General features: G+C 46.3%; 2 protein-coding genes across 3 annotated transcripts; one reads left to right on the top strand and one right to left on the bottom strand.

Moving 5' to 3' along the window:
• Positions 1 to 876: 876 nt before the first annotated feature.
• PAAF1 (proteasomal ATPase associated factor 1) lies at positions 877 to 18,020 on the bottom strand. Its single transcript, XM_015815500.1, has 12 exons — positions 17,966 to 18,020; positions 16,447 to 16,487; positions 15,271 to 15,374; positions 14,174 to 14,263; positions 10,901 to 10,999; positions 10,577 to 10,727; positions 8,957 to 9,151; positions 6,762 to 6,853; positions 5,577 to 5,692; positions 3,757 to 3,839; positions 2,948 to 3,030; positions 877 to 1,038 (listed from the first exon to the last, which is right to left on the bottom strand). Exons 1-12 carry the CDS (start codon positions 18,016 to 18,018, stop codon positions 961 to 963), a joined length of 1,185 nt encoding a protein of 394 aa, XP_015670986.1. The 5' UTR covers positions 18,019 to 18,020; the 3' UTR covers positions 877 to 960.
• Positions 18,021 to 18,099: 79 nt separating this feature from the next.
• On the top strand, positions 18,100 to 20,008 carry LOC107287048 (cytochrome c oxidase assembly factor 4 homolog, mitochondrial). Of its 2 annotated transcripts, none has more exons than XM_015815501.1 (2): positions 18,100 to 18,152; positions 19,618 to 20,008. In XM_015815501.1, exon 2 carries the CDS (start codon positions 19,628 to 19,630, stop codon positions 19,898 to 19,900), a length of 273 nt encoding a protein of 90 aa, XP_015670987.1. In that variant the 5' UTR covers positions 18,100 to 18,152; positions 19,618 to 19,627; the 3' UTR covers positions 19,901 to 20,008. The 2 variants fall into 2 exon arrangements, with proteins under 2 accessions (XP_015670987.1, XP_015670988.1); XM_015815502.1 differs by lacking the exon at positions 18,100 to 18,152 and adding an exon at positions 18,208 to 18,225.
• The last annotated feature ends 695 nt before the right edge of the window (positions 20,009 to 20,703 follow it).

Genomic DNA, 20,703 nt, shown 5'->3' on the forward strand with positions numbered 1-20,703 from the left:
CGTGGTGACCAACATTGGATGCACTATTCCAAGGCCTTATTCTGTATTCTGTTATTCTGTATTCTATTCTGTAAATCAAACCTTTCTCCCTCATTCTGCTTTCCAGTCCAAATCTGAGGGAGAGGGAGGGAAGTTAACGTATTTCCATTGAAAATAAAGCGCTGTGCCTTTAAGGAGCCTCGGCTTGAGTTTTCATGATTGGATTTTTATGATTTCTCAAGTTTTGCCAAGCGTCAGCGACCTTACAATCCAAAGGGGCTACCAAAAAGGAATTCCTGCCGTGAGCTCATTGATCCTGGGTTAATAATAATAATAGTAAAGTTGGAAGGGACCTTGGAGGTCATCTAGTCCAACCCACTGCTCAGGCAGGAAATCCTATACCATTTCGGTTCTCCTTCCACCGGTCAGTTCCTTGGCCCGGGCTTTAGAAGAATCAAAACACAATCAAAATCAAAACCCAAAGTGATTTTGTTTTTTTCCCAAATGCAAAGTGGTCTTTAATAAGCAGAAACCTTCCTGGCTACTCAAAGCACATTAGCCATATCTGTCAGCTCAGGGGTCTTCAAACTAGGACTTGTGGACTTCAACTCCCAGAATTCCTCAGCCAGTGTGCCTGGCTGAGGAATTCTGGGAGTTGAAGTCCACACGTCCTAAAAGGGCCAAGTTGGAAGACCCCTGGGTCAGCTCTATTTAAGCGACTGTATATAAGCCAGTGTTTCTGAACCTCGGCCCCTTTAAGAGGGGTGGACTTCAACTCCCAGAATTCCCCAGCCAGCCATGGCTGGCTGGGGAATTCTGGGAGTTGAAGTCCACCCCTCTTAAAGGGGCCGAGGTTCAGAAACACTGGTACAGCAGGTCTAGAAACCAGGAGCCCCGTTGGCGCCTTTCAAAACGGCCGCTGAAAGGAATCGCAGAACTAAATCCAGGATTTGCAGTCCGTGGTGGAAATTTCCAGGCGGATCAGAGATCGGAAAGCTGGTATCGCCTCAGGATCCCGTCTCGGCAGCAAGTGTAGATTTCTTTTCCCCACGTGGCTACCTAGAAAAAAAAAATCAGAAAAAAAATGTCTCAACCCTCGTAGGGTTCCTGATGACAAGCTGGGTGGTCCTGGGCTTACGGCCACAACGGAGACTAAAATTACTGTGGCTAAACGAGACGTTTGTTAAGTGCGTTTTTTTTTCTTTTCTTTCTTTTTTTTTTAATAACAGAGTTGGAAGAGACCTTGGAGGTCATCTAGTCCATCCCCCCTGCTCAAGCGGGAGACCCATACAGAATCACAGAGTTGGAAGGGACCCTGTAGGTCATCTAGTCCATCCCCCTGCTCTTTCTTTTTTTTTTCTTTCTTTTCTTCCTTTCTTTTCCTTCCTCCCTTCCTTCCTTTCTTTCTTTCTTTCTTTCTCAAGCAGGAGACCCTTACAGAATTACAGAGTTTGAAGAGACCCTGGAGGTCATCTAGTCCATCCCCCTGTTCTTTCTTTCTTTCTTTCCTTCCTTCCTTTTTCTCTCTTTCTTTCCTTTCTTTTTTTTCTTTCTTTTCTCCTTCCTTCCCTCCTTCCTTTCTTTCTTTCTCAAGTCTCCTTACAGAATCACAGAGTTGGAAGGGACCCTGGAGGTCATCTAGTCCAACTCCCTGCTCAAGCAAGAGACCCTTAGAGAATCACAGAGTTGGAAGGGACCCTGAAGGTCATCTAGTCCAACTCCCTGCTCAAGCAAGAGACCCTTAGAGAATCACAGAGTTGGAAGGGACCCTTGAGGTCATCTAGTCCAACCCCCCTTTCTCCAACGTCTTTAAAAAAAGTTCCAGTGTTGGAGCATTCACCGCTTCTGGAGGCAGGTGGTTCCACTGGTTAATTGTTCTAACTGTCAGGAAGTTTCTCCTTAGTTCTAGGTTGCTTCTCTCCTTGATGAGTTTCCATCCGTTGCTTCTTGTCCTGCCTTCAGGCACTTTGGAGAATAGCTTGACCCCCAATTCTTCTTTGTGGCAGCCCCTGAGATATTGGAACACTGATATCATGTTCCCCCTCGTCCTTCTCCTCATTAAACTAGACATACGCAATTCCAGCAGCCATTCCTTATATGTTTTAGCCTCCAGTCCCCTGATCATCTTCATTGCTCTTCTCTGTACTCTTTCTAGAGTCTCAACATCTTTTTTACATTGTGGTGACCAAAAATGGATGCCAGATTCCAAGTGTGGCCTTACTAAGGCATTGTAAAATGGTATTAATACTTCACGTGATCTTGATTCTATCCCTCTGTTAATGCAGCCCAGCACTGTGTTGGCTTTTTTGGCAGCTGCAGCACACGGCTGGCTCCTATTTAAGTGATTGTCCACTAGGACTCCGAGATCCCTCTCACAGTTACTACTACTGAGCAAGGTACCACCTATATCAGGGGTAGGCAACCTTGGCTCCTTTATGACTCATGGACTTCAACTCCCAGAGTTCCTGAGCCAGCATGGGGGAACTATGGCCCCTTCATGACTCGTGGACTTCAACTCCCAGAATTCCTGAGCCAGCATGAGGGAACTATGACCCCTTCATGACTTATGGACTTCAACTCCCAGAATTCCTCAGCTAGCATGGGGGAACTATGGCCCCTTCATGACTCGTGGACTTCAACTCCCAGAATTCCTGAGCCAGCATGGCTCAGCTTGGAAACCTCTCCCTTTCCCCTCAGCATGGCTGGCTCAGGAATTCTGGGAGTTGAAGTCCACGAGTCATAAAAGAGCCAAGGTTGCCTACCTCTGACCTATACTATATCTGTACATTTGGTTTTTCTTGCCTAAATGTAGAACCTTACTTTTTTCACCACTAAATTTCATTTTCACCATCTTGCCAGGCAACTCCTATTTCGGTTTCCGGGTAGGATTCCGATTCCTATTTTTCCCTTCCAGACGTCCCTTCTTTGCTCAAGCGAGCTCGTGCTGAATGTTGTGTTTTATACATACCTTGTACACAGGATCACAGTCGGGTCCGGTCAGCTCAAGAACGTGATCGAGGTCTTGTTGCATAATGAAACAAGTTCCATCACCTGCAAAGAGGGAAGCATTGAAACTCTGCATTGAATCTTTTTAATTCTATTTGTTTTTATACTTGTAATTGTTTGGCTATTTGTTTTTGGTAAACTCCCCAGAATCGCTTGGATAGCGAGATGGGTGGCATATAAATTTAAGAAAGAAAGAAAGAAAGGAAGGAAGGAAGGAAGGAAGGAAGGAAGGAAGGAAGGAAGGAACAAAAAAAGGAAGGAAGGAAGGAAGGAAGAGAGAGAGAGAGAAAAGAAAGAAAAGAAAAAGGAGCAAGAAGGCAGGGATAGTTATGGGTTGCTAGAATCGGGTATATCTAGTTTAATGAAGAGAAGGACGAGGGGGGACATGATAGCAGTCTTCCAGTATCTCAGGGGCTGCCCCAAAGAAGAGGGAGTCAAGCTATCCTCCAAAGCAACTGAAGGCAGGACAAGAAGTAATGGATGGAAACCAATCAAGGAGAGAAGCAACCTGGAACTAAGGAGGAATTTCCTGACAGTCAGAACAATTAACCAGTGGAACAACCTGCCTCCAGAAGCGGTGAATGCTCCAACACTGGAAGTTTTTAAGAAGAGGCTGAACAGCCATTTGTCTGAAATGGTATAGGGTTTTCTGCCTGAGCAGGGGGTTGGACTAGATGACCTCCAAGGTCCCTTCCAATTTTATTATTATTACTGAGTTGAGCAGGCATTTGCATTTCCTTACTAAATAAATAAAAAATGCATCAATTTTACCTTGGCTGGCAATAAACCCGTCTTTATAAGGCATCAGGGAAAGGACTGGGGCTCCTGATCGCTGGATCACTCGAACGGGAGCTCTGAAAACGGACAAAGAATTCCCATATTGAAATGTCGACAGAGATTCCCAAGCATTCCCGGTCGTGCGAATAAAGTCCTCGCTTTACGACAGTTCATTTAGTGACCGAAGTTAAAACAGCACTGAAAAAAAATGACTTAGGGCCGTTTTTCACATTTACAACCTTTGCAGCATCCCCGTGGTGACGCAATCAAAATTCAGACTGACTCATACTTATGACGGTCGCAGCGTCCCGGGATCACGCGATCCCCTTTGGCGACCTTCTGACAAGCAAAGTCAGTGGGGGAAAAGCCATTTTCACTTAAGGACCGCGTGACTCACTTAACAGCTGTAGCAAGAAAGGGCGTAAAGCAGGGCAAACTTCACGTCACACATGTCTCACTTAGTGACGTAAATTTGGGACTCAATTGGGGTTATACGTTGAGGACTAGCCGCCTGTGGAAACATAGTTCACGGATAAAACCAACAGCCACATTAAGCTACGGAAGGGGAGGGGGAGATTGTTAAAAAGGACAGCCGTTTGTCTGAAATATAAGTATAAAAGTTTCCTACCGGAGCAGGGGGTTGGACTATAGACCAGGGCTTTTCAACCTTTCCACCCATTGTACCACTTTTAGGATATGGCAACATCCGAGTACCACCAGTCGCCTAGCAAGGGGTCAAAAACTTGATGACCAAAAAAAAAAAAAAAAGGAAAAAAGTGATAAAGTACAGGTAGCCCTCGACTTACAACAGTTCGCTTAGTGACTGTTCGAAGTTACAATGGCACTGAAAAAAGTGTCCCCCCAAGGCACAGCCGAGCAAGACCCCTGCCTGCCCGCCCGGCCGCGCTCTTCCTCCTGTCCGAGGTTTCCATTGTTGTGAGCATTTCTGTTGAGGATTGGCAGCAGGGGTGGGGTGGGGGGGTGTTTGGTTTTTATTCCCCCCCCCCGTCTGCTGGGTGGTTGCAGCAGGTTTTGGTCCCTTCACATGACCCTGGGACACTGTGACCGTCATAAATATGAATCGGTTGCCAAGCATCTGAATGTAAATCACAAGACCCTGGAGAGGCTGCAACATTCCAGCTGATTGGTGCTTCTTCTGGGCTCAGCGGAAGCGCCAGGATCAGCGCCGAGCTCCAGCTGGATCCTGGCGCTGATCCTGGCGCTTCCGCAGAGCCCTGACAGCCCTGCAGCTCCAGCCGTCTCTCGCTCAGGCTTGTGCGGTGCTGCCACCGGTTCAGCTCATTCCCCTCCCCCGCTACCTCTTTTCTAGGATGGTCGCGTATCACCTGCCAGGTGCCAATGTACTACAGGTGGTACCCCTACCACTGGTTGAAATGCCCTGGGCTAGATGACCTCCAAGGTCCCGTCCAGCTCTATTCTATTCTAAGATACTGGACAGCCATTTGTCTGAAATGGTATAAGGGTTTCCTGCCTGAGCAGGGGGTTGGACTAGATGACCTCTTCTATTATTATTATTATTGTTGTTGTTGTTGTTATCTTTGAAATGTATTTATCAATATTCAACTGGGGTGTACAGTTTATGTATATGCTTGTTTTGGGGGGTTTCCACATTTTTGTACAATTTTGCTCTTTTTATTGTTTTTTGTTTCTTTTTGTTTCTTTTTCCTTTTTTGGGGAGTGTGTATCTCAACATTTGGAATAAAAAAAATTGGGAAAAAAAAAAAAAGGAAACGGTTGCTAGATTACCCCCCCCCCCCCTAGCCATTTCAAAGCAGTCGGGAATCTTAACTCACTTGGTGTTTCTCACATCCAGCTGGTATATGGTCCCATCCTGCGTCCCTCCCAGCAGATACGTGTTGGAGAGGAAGGTGCAACAGTTGAAAGCATCCGAACCGATAAAAAGAAAAATCTAAGGAAGAAATCAGAGAGAAAAAAGTGGTCTGACATCTAATCTAAGCCCACCTCCTACTAACACTGATGATGTTACCTAGTTGGGTCATGAAACGTCTGCAAGAAAACCACCCGGCTCAGAGAGCACCAAGGACCCCACAGTCCTTTTTTCCCCTCCCACTTCTCTACAAACCCCCCTCCCTCCTAGCACTGATGATGTTCCCTAGTTGGGTAATGAAATGTCTGCAAGAAAGCAAAATAGAATAGAATAGAATAGAATAGAATAGAATAGAATAGAATAGAATAGAATAGAATAGAATAGAATAGAATAGAATGGAATGGAATGGAATGGAATGGAGTAGAGTAGAGTAGAATAGGAAAGAATAGAATGGAATAGAATAGAATAGAATAGAGTACAATAGGAAATAGAATAGAATAGGAAATAGAATAGAATAGAGTAGAATAGAATAGAATAGGAAATAAAATAGAAAAGGAAATAGAATAGAATAGAATAGAATAGAATAGAGTAGAGTACAATAGGTAATAGAATAGAATAGGAAATAGAATAGAATAGAATAGAATAGGAAATAGAATAGGAAATAGAATAGAAAAGGAAATAGAATAGAATAGAATAGAGTAGAGTAGAATAGAGAATAGAATAGAATAGAGTAGAGTAGAATAGGAAATAGAATAGAATAGGAAATAGAATAGAATAGAATAGGAATTAGAATAGAATAGAGTAGAATAGAGTAGAATAGGAAATAGAATAGAATAGGAAAGAATAGAATAGAATAGGAAATAGAATAGAATATAGAGTAGAATAGGAAATAGAATAGAATAGGAAATAGAATAGAACAGAACAGAACAGAATAGAATATAGACTAGAAAGAACAGAACAGATAATTCAAAAGTCAAATCAGCTCATCTCATAAAGGCTGCTACATCCTAGCTTATCAGATCAGACGCAAAACTCAAGGTAGGAGCAAAAGGGCCGCCTTCCCTTCTCCTGAGATCATTCGCAATCCGGGGCTTCCAAGACGAAAGGAGGAAAACAGGCCGCTTGATCCCAAGTGGAGGAGAAATCTTACCGGCTGCCTGCTTTGTAACCCCACGCCTTGCAGTTTTTTGTCCTCCCGAGCCAACAGCAAGAGCTTCCCTTCCGTGCCAACTTCGCGCTCACCTGCATTGGAAAGAGAGACAGTTCGGCCCGGTGCAGTTGTCCGGCTTCTAGCCTCGTGCCTTAATCACTATATGCGAGGTCTCCAACCTTGGCAACTTTAAAGACTGGTGGACTTCAACTCCCAGAATTCCTCAGCCGGAATTGGATACACCAGAGGTCTCCAAACGTGGCAAATTTAAGACTTATGGACTTCAATTTTATGGCTTGTGGACTTCAACTCCCAGAATTCCCCAGCCAGGCCCTCCAAACCTGGCAACTTTAAGGCTTGGGGCTTCATCTCCCAGAATTCCCCAGCCAGGCCCTCCAAACCTGGCAATTTTAAGGCCTGAGGACTTTATCTCCCAGAATTCCCTGGCCAGGCCCTCCAAACCTGGCACCTTTAAGGCTGGTGGACTTCAATTCCCAGAATTCCTCAGCCGGAATTGGGTACACCAGAGGTCTCCAAACGTGGCAAATTTAAGACTGGTGGACTTCAACTTTAAGGCTTGGGGCTTCATCTCCCAGAATTCCCCAGCCAGGCCCTCCAAACCTGGCATATTTAGGGTTTGCGGACTTCAACTCCCAGAATTCCCCAGGCAGGCCCTCCAAACCTGGCACCTTTAAGGCTTGTGGACTTCAACTCCCAGAATTCCCTAGCCAGGCCCTCCAAACCTGGCAACTTTAAGGCTTGCGTAGTTCACCTCCCAGAATTCCCCAGCCAGGCCCTCCAAACCTGGCAACTTTAGGGCTTGTGGACTTCAACTCCCAGAATTCCCTAACCAGCCAGCATGGTCTTATGGTTAAGACATCAGGTTAAAAGCCAGGCAACTGGGAGTTAATCTTGGGAGTTCTAGTTCTAGCTGAAGTCCGCAAGTCTTCAAGTTGTCAAGTTTGGAGACTTACCCGGTCTAGTGGGTGAGTCTCCCGGGCGGTGGGGAGGGGACAAAGACAACTTTTGGACCGCATGGACTTGTCTTAGGGGTCTTGGGGTCAATGTAGACCCAAGGCTTCTGGGTGTGGGAGTCCATGGCAGACTCTCTCTATGGAGATTCTCCATCATCCAGGTCATGGTTGTCCCAAAGGTGCTTTTTTCAGGAGGCCACTGGACTTTCTTGTTGTTCTTTGAAGACATTTCGCTTCTTATCCAAGAAGCTTCTTCAGCTCTGACTGGATGGTGGGGAAGGGAAGGATTTATACTCCTTGCAGAAAAACTGGTCATTTGCCTCCTTTTAGAGGGTCGTTGAGGCCACTTGGAGGTTTATCTGTGTCCTCAGGGTCACCTGAGTGGTGCAAATGGATGATCTATGTATCTCCAGTCTGCAACACAATCCTTTCAGCAGTTCCAAGAAGGCTCCACACCAATTTGCACCACTCAGGTGACCCTGAGGACACAGATAAACCTCCAGGTGGCCTCAACGGCTCTCTAAAAGAAGCCAAATGACCAGCTGTCTGCAAAGAATATAAATCCTTCCCTTCCCCACCATCCAGTCAGAGCGGATAGTGAAGATGAGAAGCAAAACCCTTTGGGTTTTTCCTTGAAGACGTTTCGCTTCTCATCCAAGAAGCTTCTCCAGCTCTGAGTGGATGGTGGGGAGTGGAAGGATTTATACTCCTTGCAGACAGCCAGTCATTTGCATCCTTTTAGAGAGTTATCATTGAGGCCGCTTGGAGGTTTATCTATGTTTATACAACACGGTCCTTTCAGCAGTTCCAAGAAGGCTCCACACCCATTTGCACCACTCAGGTGACCCTGAGGACACAGACAAACCTCCAAGTGGCCTCAACGACCCTCTAAAAGGATGCAAATGACCAGTTTTTCTGCAAGGAGTATAAATCCTTCCCCACCATTCAGTCCGAGCGGAAGAAGCTTCTTGGATGAGAAGCGAAAGATCTTCAAAGAAAAACAAGGAAGTCCTCCTGAAAAAGGCCCTGAGCCCACCCAGCATGGTCAGGGACTGCGGTTCCCATCCGCCCGTGCTTCGCCAGGCACCATGCTAGAAGCCAGGCAACTGGGAGTTCCGAAAACGAGTTGTGGGTTTTCGGCAGGCCTCAAAAGAGACGCAAAGAGCTTTGTGTCCTGCTTTTAGAAGTAAAAATACAACTCGTTGTAATATGATCACTTACTGGGAAGCTCTCCGGGGGATCCCAAGTTTAACGAGTTGTCTGTGGCATTCAGAGCGATCCCATTGACCGGAGAGCCGCAATCGGCTATAACGCCCAGGCAAGTCAACCGCCCGCAATCCCAAAGTCGCGCTGTGCCGTCCCGTGAGCTGGAGACCACGTTCCTGCCCCTCTCCACAATGGCTGTGTCCAGGATTCCTGCAGGATCATAAAAGAGAAATATTTAGCAAGTCACCTCAGTTGCCGTAGCGGCGCCAGACTGCTGCACACCTGTCACGTGATGCGGCGGGTTTGACACCCGTGGACTAGACCAGGGATAGGCAACCTTGGCTCTTTTATGACTCGTGGACTTCAACTCCCAGAATTCCTGAGCCAGCATGGGAGAAACTTTGGCCCCTTCATGACTCGTGGACTTCAACTCCCAGAATTCCCGAGCCAGCATGAGGGAACTCTGACCCCTTCATGACTTGTGGACTTCAATTCCCAGAATTCCTGAGCCAGCATGGGGGAATCTTTGGCCCCTTCATGACTCGTGGACTTCAACTCCCAGAATTCCTCAACCAGCATGGGGGAACCTTGGCCCCTTCATGACTCGTGGACTTCAACTCCCAGAATTCCTGAGCCAGTATGGGGAAAACTTTGACCCCTTCATGACTCGTGGACTTCAATTCCCAGAATTCCTGAGCCAGCATGAGGGAAACTTTGGCCCCTTCANCTTTGGCCCCTTCATGACTCGTGGACTTCAACTCCCAGAATTCCTGAGCCAGCATGGGGAAAACTTTGACCCCTTCATGACTCGTGGACTTCAATTCCCAGAATTCCTGAGCCAGCATGAGGGAAACTTTGGCCCCTTCATGACTTGGGGACTTCAACTCCCAGAATTCCTCAGCCAGCATGGGGGAACTATGGCCCCTTCATGACTGGTGGACTTCAACTCCCAGAATTCCTGAGCCAGCATGGCTCAGCTTGGAAACCTCTCCCTTTCCCCTCAGCATGGCTGGCTCAGGAATTCTGGGAGTCCACAAGTCATAAAAGAGCCAAGGTTGTCTACCCCTGATCTAGTCACTTGTCTGAGATTATATAGGTTCTTCTGCTTGCACAGGGGGCTGGACTAGAAGACCTCTAAGGTCCCTTCCAACTCTGTTATTCTGTTTAATGAAAAGAAGGACCAGGGGTGACATGACAGCAGTCTTCCAATATTTGAGAGGCTGTCACAAAGAAGAGGGGGTCAACCTATTCTCCAAAGCACCCGGAGGCAGGAGAAGAAGCAACGGATAGTAACTAATCAAGGGGAGAAACAACCTGGAATTAAGGAGGAATTTCCTGACAGTGAGGACAATTAACCAGTGGAACAGCTGACCTCCAGAAGTTGTGGGTGCTCCATCACTGGAAGTTTATAAGAAGAGACTGGACGGCCATTTATCTGAAATGGTCTAGGCTCTCCTGCTTAAGCTGGGGGTTCGACTAGAAGACCTCTATGGTCCCTGATGATGTTCTATGTTTAGCCCAACCGATTGATCCACATGGGACAGTTGAGACGCAATCCTTCAAACTTCAGCCAGATATGCAGCCGGCTTCATTCAACGCAACGCTGGGCTGACCGCAATGCTCGCTTCTCTGTACCTGCTTTGTGTCCTTGGAACGTTGCGACGCAGCTGCCGCTTTCTGCAGACCAGATCTTCAGCCTGGCGTCCATCCCTCCGCTCAGCACCACGATGCCCGACGGGAAAAATCGACAACAATTCACATCGTAGACGTGACCTTCCAAAATCCTCTGAAAAGACAGTGAATTGAACACATGGCATCCTTGCTAATTGGGACCGGAAGCTTTTCTTGCTAAGCAAGGCGGTTGTTAAAACGATTCAGACCACATAGCTGGCTGGGGGATTCTGGGAAATGAAGTCCACCCTTCTGAGGTTGAGAAACACCGGCTCGGACAATACTTACTCTAACCTCCCCGTTAGCGGCTTGCCAAATTTTCATCGTGCCGTCAGCGCTGGTGGATACTCCGAGCCCACCTCCGCTGGAAATGTCGAGACAGGTGATCTAAAATTAAGACAGAACAAGAGAGGTGAAAAATAAATAGGGCTCAAGCTATTCTCCAAAGCGCCTGAAGGCAGGACAAGAAGCAACGGATGGAAACTCATCAAGGAGAGAAGCAACCTAGAACTAAGGAGAAACTTCCTGACAGTTAGAACAATTAACCAGTGGAACTACCTGCCTCCAGAAGTGGTGAGTGCTCCATCACTGGAGGCTTTTAAGAGATTGGAAGGCAGACAGGGTTGGATCAGAAGGCTAAAGTCTCTTCCAACTGTGTTATTTGGCTATTATTATTATTATTATTATTATTATTATTATTATTATTATTATCATCATCATCATCATCATCATCATCATCATCATCATCATCATCATCATCATATCTTGGCCATGTCTAGCTTAACAAAAAGCTTATTCTGTTTAATAAAAAGAAGGATTAGGGGTGACATGACAGCAGTCTTCCAATATTTGAGGGGCTGCCACAAAGAAAAGTGGGTCAAGCTCTTCTCCAAAAGACTGAAGGCAGGACAAGAAGCAACGGATGGAAACCGACCAAGGAGAGAAGCAACCTGGAACTAAGGAGAAACTTCCTGACAGTTAGAACAATTAACCAGTGGAACAACCTGCCACCAGAAGCGGTGAATGCTCCAACACTGGAAGTTTTTAAGAAAAGACTGGACAGTCACTTTTCTGAGATGGTATAGGTTCTCTTGCTTGTGCGGTGGGCTGGACTAGAAGACCTCCAAGGTCCCTTCCAGCTCTGCTCTATTCTATTCTATTTTGTTCTGTTCTGTTCTATTCCTATTTCTTTTCTATTTCTTTTCTAATTCTATTCTATTCTATTTCTATATTCTATTCTGTTCCATTCTATTTTATTCCATTCCATTCCATATTCCATTCCATTCGGTTCCATATTCCATTCCATATTCCATTCCATATTCCATTCCATTTGATTCCATATTCCATTCCATTCCATTCCATTTTCTATTGTATTCTATTCTATTCTATTCTATTTCTATATTCTATTCTGTTCCGTTCCATTCTATTTTATTCCATTCCATTCTGTATTTCATTCCATATTGCATTTCATTCCATTCCATATTTTCTATCCTATCCTATCCTATCCTATCCTATCCTATCACTGGAGATTTTTAAGAAGAGATTGGACAACCACTTGTCTCAACCGGTATAGGTCCAGGGTCTCCTGCACGGGCAAGGGGTTAGACTAGAAGACCTCCAAGGTCCCTTCCAATTTTGCTATTCCGTTCATTTATTTTAACCTTAGAGGGAGAGGTTGCTATGGAGATTGGAAAGTGTCACTCAGTCCTGGGAAAACCGGAAGCACGAGGAAGTGATTCAGAACAGTCCTACCTTAACCTCAGGGTCCTTAGAAAGAACCAATGAAGGTGTGGGAGATGCTTTCAAGATTCAGTTAATGCACCTTCTGTTGCTGGAAGGAGAGGTAGTCCTTGACATACGACCGTAATGAAGCCTGCCCATTACAGTCCTGGGTCACAATGCTTGGGAGACAGGTCAGTCATGTGACTGCAGGGGTCATTAAGCCAACGTCGCCGTAACAAAGCGAGCCATGGATTTGGTAAAAACCGTAAGGGTTTACATATAAACGATATCGTGTTATTAAGTAGATGATTCAATAGGGTGGGAAATAGATAACTCTTAGGGAATAGAACCAGATTGCATTCAAATAGATAAAACGTGTCTTTTGGATATTATAGTTTGTTACGAAGTGAGATAAGGGAAATTTCGGTTACCCAAAGTCTGAAAATTAAAAATGTCACCGGTGAAATTGGAAGAGGGATAAGAAATTAAAAAGTGAGTAAAAAAAATCAATAACAGGAGATGGATGGTTCATGAAGATAGAATGTAATTAAGATGTGTATAAGCCAGTGGTTCTCAACCTTTTTAATGCCACGACCCCAACCGGTCGTAAGTCGAGGACTAAACCGGTCGTAAGTCAAGGACTAAACCGGTCGTAAGTCGAGGACTAAACCGGTCGTAAGTCGAGGACTACCCAACCGGTCGTAAGTCGAGGACTTTCCCTGCACGGGCGCGCCGCGCATGCGTGGTTCCGCCCCCTGCGCCGGCCGAGGTGTAGCTGGCAAGTGGCAGAGACGGAGCAGGTCAACCACCAGCTGGCCCAGCTCAAGGGAGGTAAGGCACCCGCTGGAAAAGGGAAAAAAATGGCGGACAAAAAAATGGCGGACAAAAAAAATGGCAGACAGCCTTGCTTGGCGACCCCCGTGAAATGGTCGATCGACCCCAAATGGGGTCCCAACCCACAGGTTGAGAACCACTGGTATAAGCTAAAAATTTATCGATAGGTGTAATAATGATGTTCTTACTGAGTTGATATAATTAGAAATGTACTAACCTGAATATGCTATGGCAAATCTAGACAGCATACCTAAAAGCAGAGACGTCACCCTGCCAACAAAAGTGCGTAGAGTCAAGGCCGTGGTTTTCCCAGTTGCAATGTATGGCTGTGAAAGTTGGACCGTAAGAAAGGCTGAGCGCCAAAGAATGGAGGCCTTTGAACTCTGGTGCTGGAGAAGACTCCTGCGAGTCCCCTGGACTGCAAGGCGATCCAACCGGTCAGTCCTAGAGGAGATCAACCCTGACTGCTCTTGAGAAGGCCAAATCCTGAAGTGGAAACTCAAGTACTTTGGCCACCTGATGAGAAGGAAGGACTCCCTGGAGAAGGGCCTGATGCTGGGGAAGATGGAGGGCAAGAGAAGAAGAAGGGGACGACAGAGAAGGAGGTGGCTGGATGGAGTCCCTGAAGCAGGAGGCAGGAGCTTCAATGGACTCCAGAAGATGGTAGAGGACAGGAAGGCCTGGAGGAACGTGGTCCATGGGGTCGCGATGGGTCGGACACGACTTCGCAACTAACAACAACAAAAACAACAACCTGAATACGAGACAGTAAATGTTCAGGGAAAAAGAGAAAGGAATATTTGATGTTGTAACCTGAGATTTGCACTAAGATTCTGTTACTGGGCTATTGATTCAAGTTGCTTTTTAAATATTCAAAGGTAAAATTGGAAAATTAATAAAATATTAGATTAAAAAAAATTGTAAGGTGTGGGTTTTTTTTTTTTAAATCCTGCCTTTATTTCCTTGAATAGTCCTTCCAAAAAAAGGCGGTAAAAGAATACGTACGCTTTTCTGATGGATCCTGCAGAAGGCAGTGTAGGGTGCCAGAACTTTGGTAGAGGTGTTTTCCCGTGAGCAGGAAATGAGCAGACATTTCTGAAGCAGGCAGAAAAAGGAAAATAGGATACAACAATAAAGATGGGCCAAAAGCAGATTGTTCTCAATGTTTGTTCGTTCATTCATTCGTTCATCGCAAAAATCTAAAAACTTGAGAGGTCAAGCTGGATTTTTAGTAAGCAGGCCAACGATAGTTTCATCAAAAAAGGCAAGAGGGTGTCATACTTAATTTATTATTGATTTAATCCCCGCCTTTTATTATTTTAATAAGTAACTCGAGGTAGTGAATATACCTCATACGTCTTCCTCCTATTTTGCCCACAACGACAACCCTGCAAGGAGGGTTGGGCTGAGAGAAACTGATGGGTTGTGTCTGACTAGTCATGCCTAAGGTAGGACTAGAACTCACCAGCTCCTGATGTTTGGCCCAAAGTCACCCAGTTGGCTTTCATACCTAAGGTGGGATTAGAACTCACTGTCTCCTGGTGACTGGCCCAACGTCACCCAGCTGGCTTCCATGCCTAAGGCGGGACTAGAACTCACTGTCTCCTAGTGTTTGGCCCAAAGTCACCCAGCCGGTTTTCATGCCTGCGGCGGGACTAGAACTCACCGTCTCCTGGTGACTGGCCCAAAGTCACCCAGCTGGCTTTGATACCCAAAGCAGAACTAGAACTCACCTTCTCCTGGGTTCTAACCTGGCGCTTTAACCGCTAGATCATACTTAACCTCCTCTCCCATTTCTTATATTATTTTACCTCAGGTTCCCTCCTCCCAGATTTAAATCCTCCATCAGTGTAGCCCAGTATTTATTTCTCAGCCATGGGGACTTTAAGCTGTGGACTTCAGCTCCCAGAATTCCCCAGCCAGCTGTGCTGGCTGGGGAATTCTGAGAGTTGAAGTCCAAGTAGTTTAAAGCCGCCAAGGTTGAAAACTACAGGGCTGTGCATCGAATGACATGACCTACGGTTCACAAATACGCCTGCCTTTCCACGGAACGTGATTTTGGGGGGAAAGAAATATCACCAGGCTCCGATTTTAGGCCATACCTTAGTTACTGCACTGGCTTCAAATCCTTCGGAGGCTACAATTTCAGGAATCCCGTCTGGGCTCAGACCGTGGCAGGTCAGAGTTCCATATAAAGTTGGTTTCCCTAAAGGAGAAGAAGAAGTGGTATTGTCTGGAACGGAATAGAATAGAATAGAATAGAATAGAATAGAATAGAATAGAATTACTGAATAGAATTACTGAATAGAATTACTGAATAGAATAGAAACATAGAATAGAATTACTGAATAGAATAGAATTACTGAATAGAATTACTGATAGAATTACTGAATAGAATAGAAACATAGAATAGAATTACTGAATATAATTACTGAATAGAATAGAATAGAATAGAATAGAATAGAATAGAGTAGAATAGAATAGAATAGATATTGGAATATAGAATAGAATAGAACAGAATAGAATAGAACAGATATTGGAATATAGAATAGAATAGAACAGAATAGAATAGAATAGAACAGATATTGGAATATAGAATAGAATAGAATAGAATAGAATAGAATAGATATTGGAATATAGAATAGAATAGAATAGATATTGGAATATAGAATAGAATAGAATAGATATTGGAATATAGAATAGAATAGAACAGAAATATAGAATAGAATAGAAACAGAATAGAATAGAATAGATATTGGAATATAGAATAGAACAGAACAGAAATATAGAATAGAATAGAAACATAATAGAATAGAATAGAATAGAATAGAATAGAATAGAATAGAATCTCAGAATTTACCTGTGTCCTCAGGGTCACCTGAGTGGTGCAAATGGGTGTGGAGCCTTCTTGGAACTGCTTTCAGCACACCCATTTGCACCACTCAGGTGACCCTGAGGACACAGGTAAACCTCCAGGTGGCCTCAACAACCCTCTAAAAGGATGCAAATGACCAGCTGTCTGCAAGGAGGATAAATCCTTCCCTTCCCCACCATCCAATCAGAGCTGAAGAAGCTTCTGAGATGAGAAGTGAAACATCTTCCAAGAAAAAACAAGAAAGTCCAGTTGCCTCCTGGAAAAAAAAAACGCCTTTGGGTGAACCATGACCTGGAACGATGGAGAATCTCCATAGACATTTAGGATGGAGGAAAAGAAAGAACTGGAGCCCCTTGACAGAATCGTGCGACAACAGTAGGAGAGGCAGGTTTTTCTTACTCACCTGGACTCCGGCAGCTCAACCAAACCTCCTCCTCATTTCTCCTGGAAAAATGGAGGGGAGGGGAGGGAAGAGGGAAATAACCCATTAGCCCAGAATCATGTGACTGGGAGATGAGAGACGTGTACATTTAATAAATAAAAGCAATCATTCAAAGGACTTTGCTCTTGCATCCAGACGGCCAAGGGCTTTCCTACTTGTAAAGTAAACGGGGTTTAGTGTGGTGTTTCTCAAACTTGGCAACTTTAAGATGGGTGGACTGCAACTCCAATTCCCCAGCCAGGGGAAGGCTAGAGACTAGTTGGCAGCAAGTGGTTTTCTAACTTAGAAAGGCTGAATAGGGTCAGAAGTGGATTATAGTAACAGCAGAATAGACTAAACTAGAAATACAGAATAGAATAGAATAGAAATACACAATAGACTAGACTAGACTAGACTAAAGAATAGAATAGAATAGAAATACAAATAGACTAGATTAGACTAGACTAAGGAATAGAATAGAATAGAATAGAAATACAAATAGACTAGACTAGACTAAGGAATAGAATAGAATAGAATAGAATAGAAATACAAATAGACTAGTCTAGACTAAGGAATAGAATAGAATAGAATAGAATAGAATAGAATAGAAATACAAATAGACTAGACTAGACTAGAATAAGGAGTAGAGTAGAGTAGAATAGAATTTGAATCTGGCAGATTGGAGGGGGGCAACCAAGAAAGGGCAAAAAGCTACTCCTGGTGGTGACATTTCCATGCAGAATTCAAGACGCCTCAGAGTCTAGTTTGAAAAAACTGGGTAATACATAAATATTTTTCATTTACCCGTCCTATCTCTAAACCACCCATCTCCCTCAAAGAGGAATATCGTTAATATTATTAACGATTAGGATTGTGGAACTAGACCTCATTGACTCCTGGGGCTTCCCAAAACCTTAGCAATTTAATGGGACATTTTTTTGGGGGGAGGGGGAAGAATCCAAATATTCGTTGCCTAGCAACAGGAAGGTGGATCCCCCTTTGGATCCCCCTTCTGGAAGATTCCTAGTGGATCCCCAAAGGCTACCAATCAATGGGCAGAGAAGGGGAGCAGAAGGGGGAACCCCACAGGTGAAGCATGGGTGGTGTAGTCCCTGAGCATGCTGGATGGAAGCTGGATCCCCTTTGGATCCCCTTCTGGAAGATTCCTAGTGGATCCCCAAAGGCTACCAATCAACGGGCAGAGAAGAGGAGCAGAAGGGGGGAGCCCCACAGGTGAAGCATGGGTGGTGTAGTCCCTGAGCATGCTGGACGGGCACACTGCCTTCCCTGCCTTGGACTCCCGCACCCAGAAGGCTGGGTCTATATTGACCCCCAAGACTCCCCCCCATGGGCTCCAAAGTTTGCCTTTGGGAGCTTCCCCCCCACCAGACTCTGCCCTGATTTTTCCCTTCAGGGATCTCCAGATGGTCTCGTTTCCCCGCCAGGCCCGCCGCCAGGCCGAGGGGCGTGGCCGGCGTCGCGGTGGGCGTGGCTTCCCCACCTCAAGACCTGGTCCCAGTCGCTCTGGATCCGCAGCACCGGCGCCTGCGCCATCTTCGCAGCAGCCTCGGCCCCGCCCCGGAAGCCGCCGCCCGGGGACCGCCCCCCGGAAGGCCCGGGCGCCGCCCACCACGGAAGCAGCTTGGCGAGCGGCGAGGCGGAGGCGGCGGTTGGAGGCGCTCGCGGAGGTGGGCGGGGCTACGGGGTGGTTGGGGGGGGCGGAGCGGGCGCTTCCTTCTCGATGTTTTATTGGCCGAAGAGGTAAAAATGAAGTAATTGCGGGGTCTAAGGCAGAAACGGGCGACTAGGGCCCCTTTGGGACCGGTGGACTTCAACTCCCAGCATTCCTGCTTCCTCCATTGACTTTGCTGGTTGGGAGCCATGCTGGCTGAGGGATTCTGGGAGTTGTAGTACACAGGTCGCAAAGGAGCCATAGTTAGATCAGGAATTCTGGGAGTTGAAGCCCACAGCTGGTAAAGGGGCCATAGATGCTGGCTCAGGGATTCTGGGAGTTGTAGTACACAGCTGGCAAAGGGGGCCATAGTTAGCTCAGGAATTCTGGGAGTTGAAGTACACAGCTGGTAAAGGGGCCATAGTTGCTGGCTCAAAGATTCTGGGAGTTGTAGTACACAGCTGGTAAAGGGGCCATACATGCTAGCTGAGGGATTCTGGGAGTTGTAGTACACAGGTCGAAAAACAGCCATAGTTAGATCAGGAATTCTGGGAGTTGAAGTCCACAGCTGGCAAAGAGGCCATAGTTGCTGGCTCAGGGATTCTGGGAGTTGTAGTACACAGCTGGTAAAGGGGCCATAGATGCTGGCTCAGGGATTCTGGGAGTTGAAGTCCACAGGTCGCAAAGGAGCCATAGTTAGATCAGGAATTCTGGGAGTTGTAGTCCACAGCTGGCAAAGGGGCCATAGTTGCTGGCTCAGGGATTCTGGGAGTTGTAGTCCACAGGTTGCAAAGGAGCCATAGATGCTGGCTCAGGGATTCTAGGAGTTGAAGTCCACAGCTGGACTTTCCATTTCCATTGCTAAGCAAGACAGTCATTAAGTGAGTTGTGTCCCATTTTACGACCTTTTCGCCGTGGTTATGAAGCGAATCGCTAGAGTTCTTAAGTGAATGATGCGGTCCTTAAATGAACCTGGCTTCCCCCATTGACTTTGCTTGTCAAAAGGTCGCCAAAGGGGATCACAGGACCCCGGGGACACAGCAACGGTCGTTAAGTATGAAGCAGTTGCCAAACAGCCGAATTTTGATCACGTGATCACGCGGCTGCTACAAAGGTGGTGAAGTGTGGAAAATGGCCGTCAGTCACTTTTTCCGGTGCTGTTGCGACTTGGAACGGTTGCCGAATGAACCGCTGTAAGCCGAGGACTGCCTGTATAAGTCTAAGTGCTGTTGCTGCTCTTTTTGTAGTGCCGTCGTAACTTCGAACGGTCACTAAATGAACGGCTGTAAGCCGAGGACTGCCTGTCATTGCATGAAAAGAACTGTTCAAGGTTAAAAAGTAAACTTTAAAAAGTTAAAAGAACGGCTGGGTTAGGGGGTGACAACCACCGTTGGCTTGAGTAGCTTCACACTGGTGTAGCTACTACAAGGATTTTTTTTTTTTTAAGCAACGGCTGGGGGGGGGATGTCTCCTTTCCCCAGATCTGCCAGGATGTCTGGCCACAGCTGGAGCCAGAAGACGAAAGCAAGGAAGGAGGAAGAGGAGGAGGAGGAGGAGGAAGAGGCAGACCCTTTTGACCAGATGATCCAGCACACGGGTTGCGCCGCTTTCCATTACGCCGTGATGGAGTGCATGGCGGAGCACCAGGACTGGCGCAAGTGCCAGGAGCCGGTGCAGAGTTTTCGGACCTGCATGGCGGAACACCAGAAGCGGCGAGCGGAAGAGATGCGGGAGAGGCAGGAGCGGCACCAGGCCGCCAGCTGACCAGTCGGTCTGCTAGACACCCAAGGCCGCAGAACAATCCGGGCACGGCAGGGCTGGCGCTGGACGGAGCCGTCACGGATTCGGAAATTTGGAAAAAGCTCGTGGTTTTTTTTTTGTAGGCATCGTTGTGTACACTGTTAATACAAAAACGGCATGGAATTCTTTTGTTTTATTTATTTTGCTTTCAATAGGAAAAACGTGACGTTCCCCCCGTTCGTCGTTTGAGGTATCGGCAGGGTTTTCCCAATCTGGTGCAGTTCCTAGGATTTCATCGCTGAGAATTCTGGGAGTTGATCTAGAAATCGTCCCGTAAAGGAGAATATTTATAGCTCAAGGTTGAAATGAGTGGTCCTGGTTGCTCCCGGATGGCTGTTTTCTCACAGACGTTTCGTTGCCCGAACAAGGTGACTGATGATGTTACCTAGTTGGGTACTGAAACGTCCACAAGAAAAGAACCCAGCTCAGAGAGCACCAAGGATCTCTCGGAAATTGTCCAGATTGAGAAAAACGGCAAGAAGGGAATGTCTTTTCCAGTCTGATATCCTCCAGAAGAGTGCAATTTCTAAATAATAATGGTGGGATACGGGGGAGGGAGGGAAGGAAGGAAGGAAGGAGAATGAAAGGGAAGGAAGGAAGGAAGCAGAATGGGAGGGAGGGAAGGAAGGAAGGAGAATGGGAGGGAAGGAAGGAGAATGGGAGGGAGGGAAGGAAGGAAGGAGAATGGGAGGGAGGGAAGGAAGGAAGGAGAATGGGAGGGAGGGAAGGAAGGAAGNAAGGAAGGAAGGAGAATGGGAGGGAGGAAA

The sequence above is a fragment of the Protobothrops mucrosquamatus genome, unplaced genomic scaffold, assembly GCF_001527695.2.
Source record: "Protobothrops mucrosquamatus isolate PMUCROS unplaced genomic scaffold, P.Mucros_1.0 scaffold344, whole genome shotgun sequence".
NCBI classification, from domain to species: domain Eukaryota; kingdom Metazoa; phylum Chordata; class Lepidosauria; order Squamata; family Viperidae; genus Protobothrops; species Protobothrops mucrosquamatus.

What these genes read in the sequence shown, in the direction of transcription:
- PAAF1 (XM_015815500.1), bottom strand. Translation starts at nt 18,018, where the DNA reads ATGGCGCAGGCGCCGGTGCTGCGGATCCAGAGCGACTGGGACCAGGTC. An exon ending in AAGCCAGTGCAGTAACTAAG is followed by an intron (nt 14,264 to 15,270) that starts GTATGGCCTAAA and finishes TGCCTGCTTCAG; the next exon opens with AAATGTCTGCTCATTTCCTG. An exon ending in ACTGTGATCCTGTGTACAAG is followed by an intron (nt 1,039 to 2,947) that starts GTATGTATAAAA and finishes TTTTTTTTCTAG; the next exon opens with GTAGCCACGTGGGGAAAAGA.
- LOC107287048 (XM_015815501.1), top strand. Translation starts at nt 19,628, where the DNA reads ATGTCTGGCCACAGCTGGAGCCAGAAGACGAAAGCAAGGAAGGAGGAA.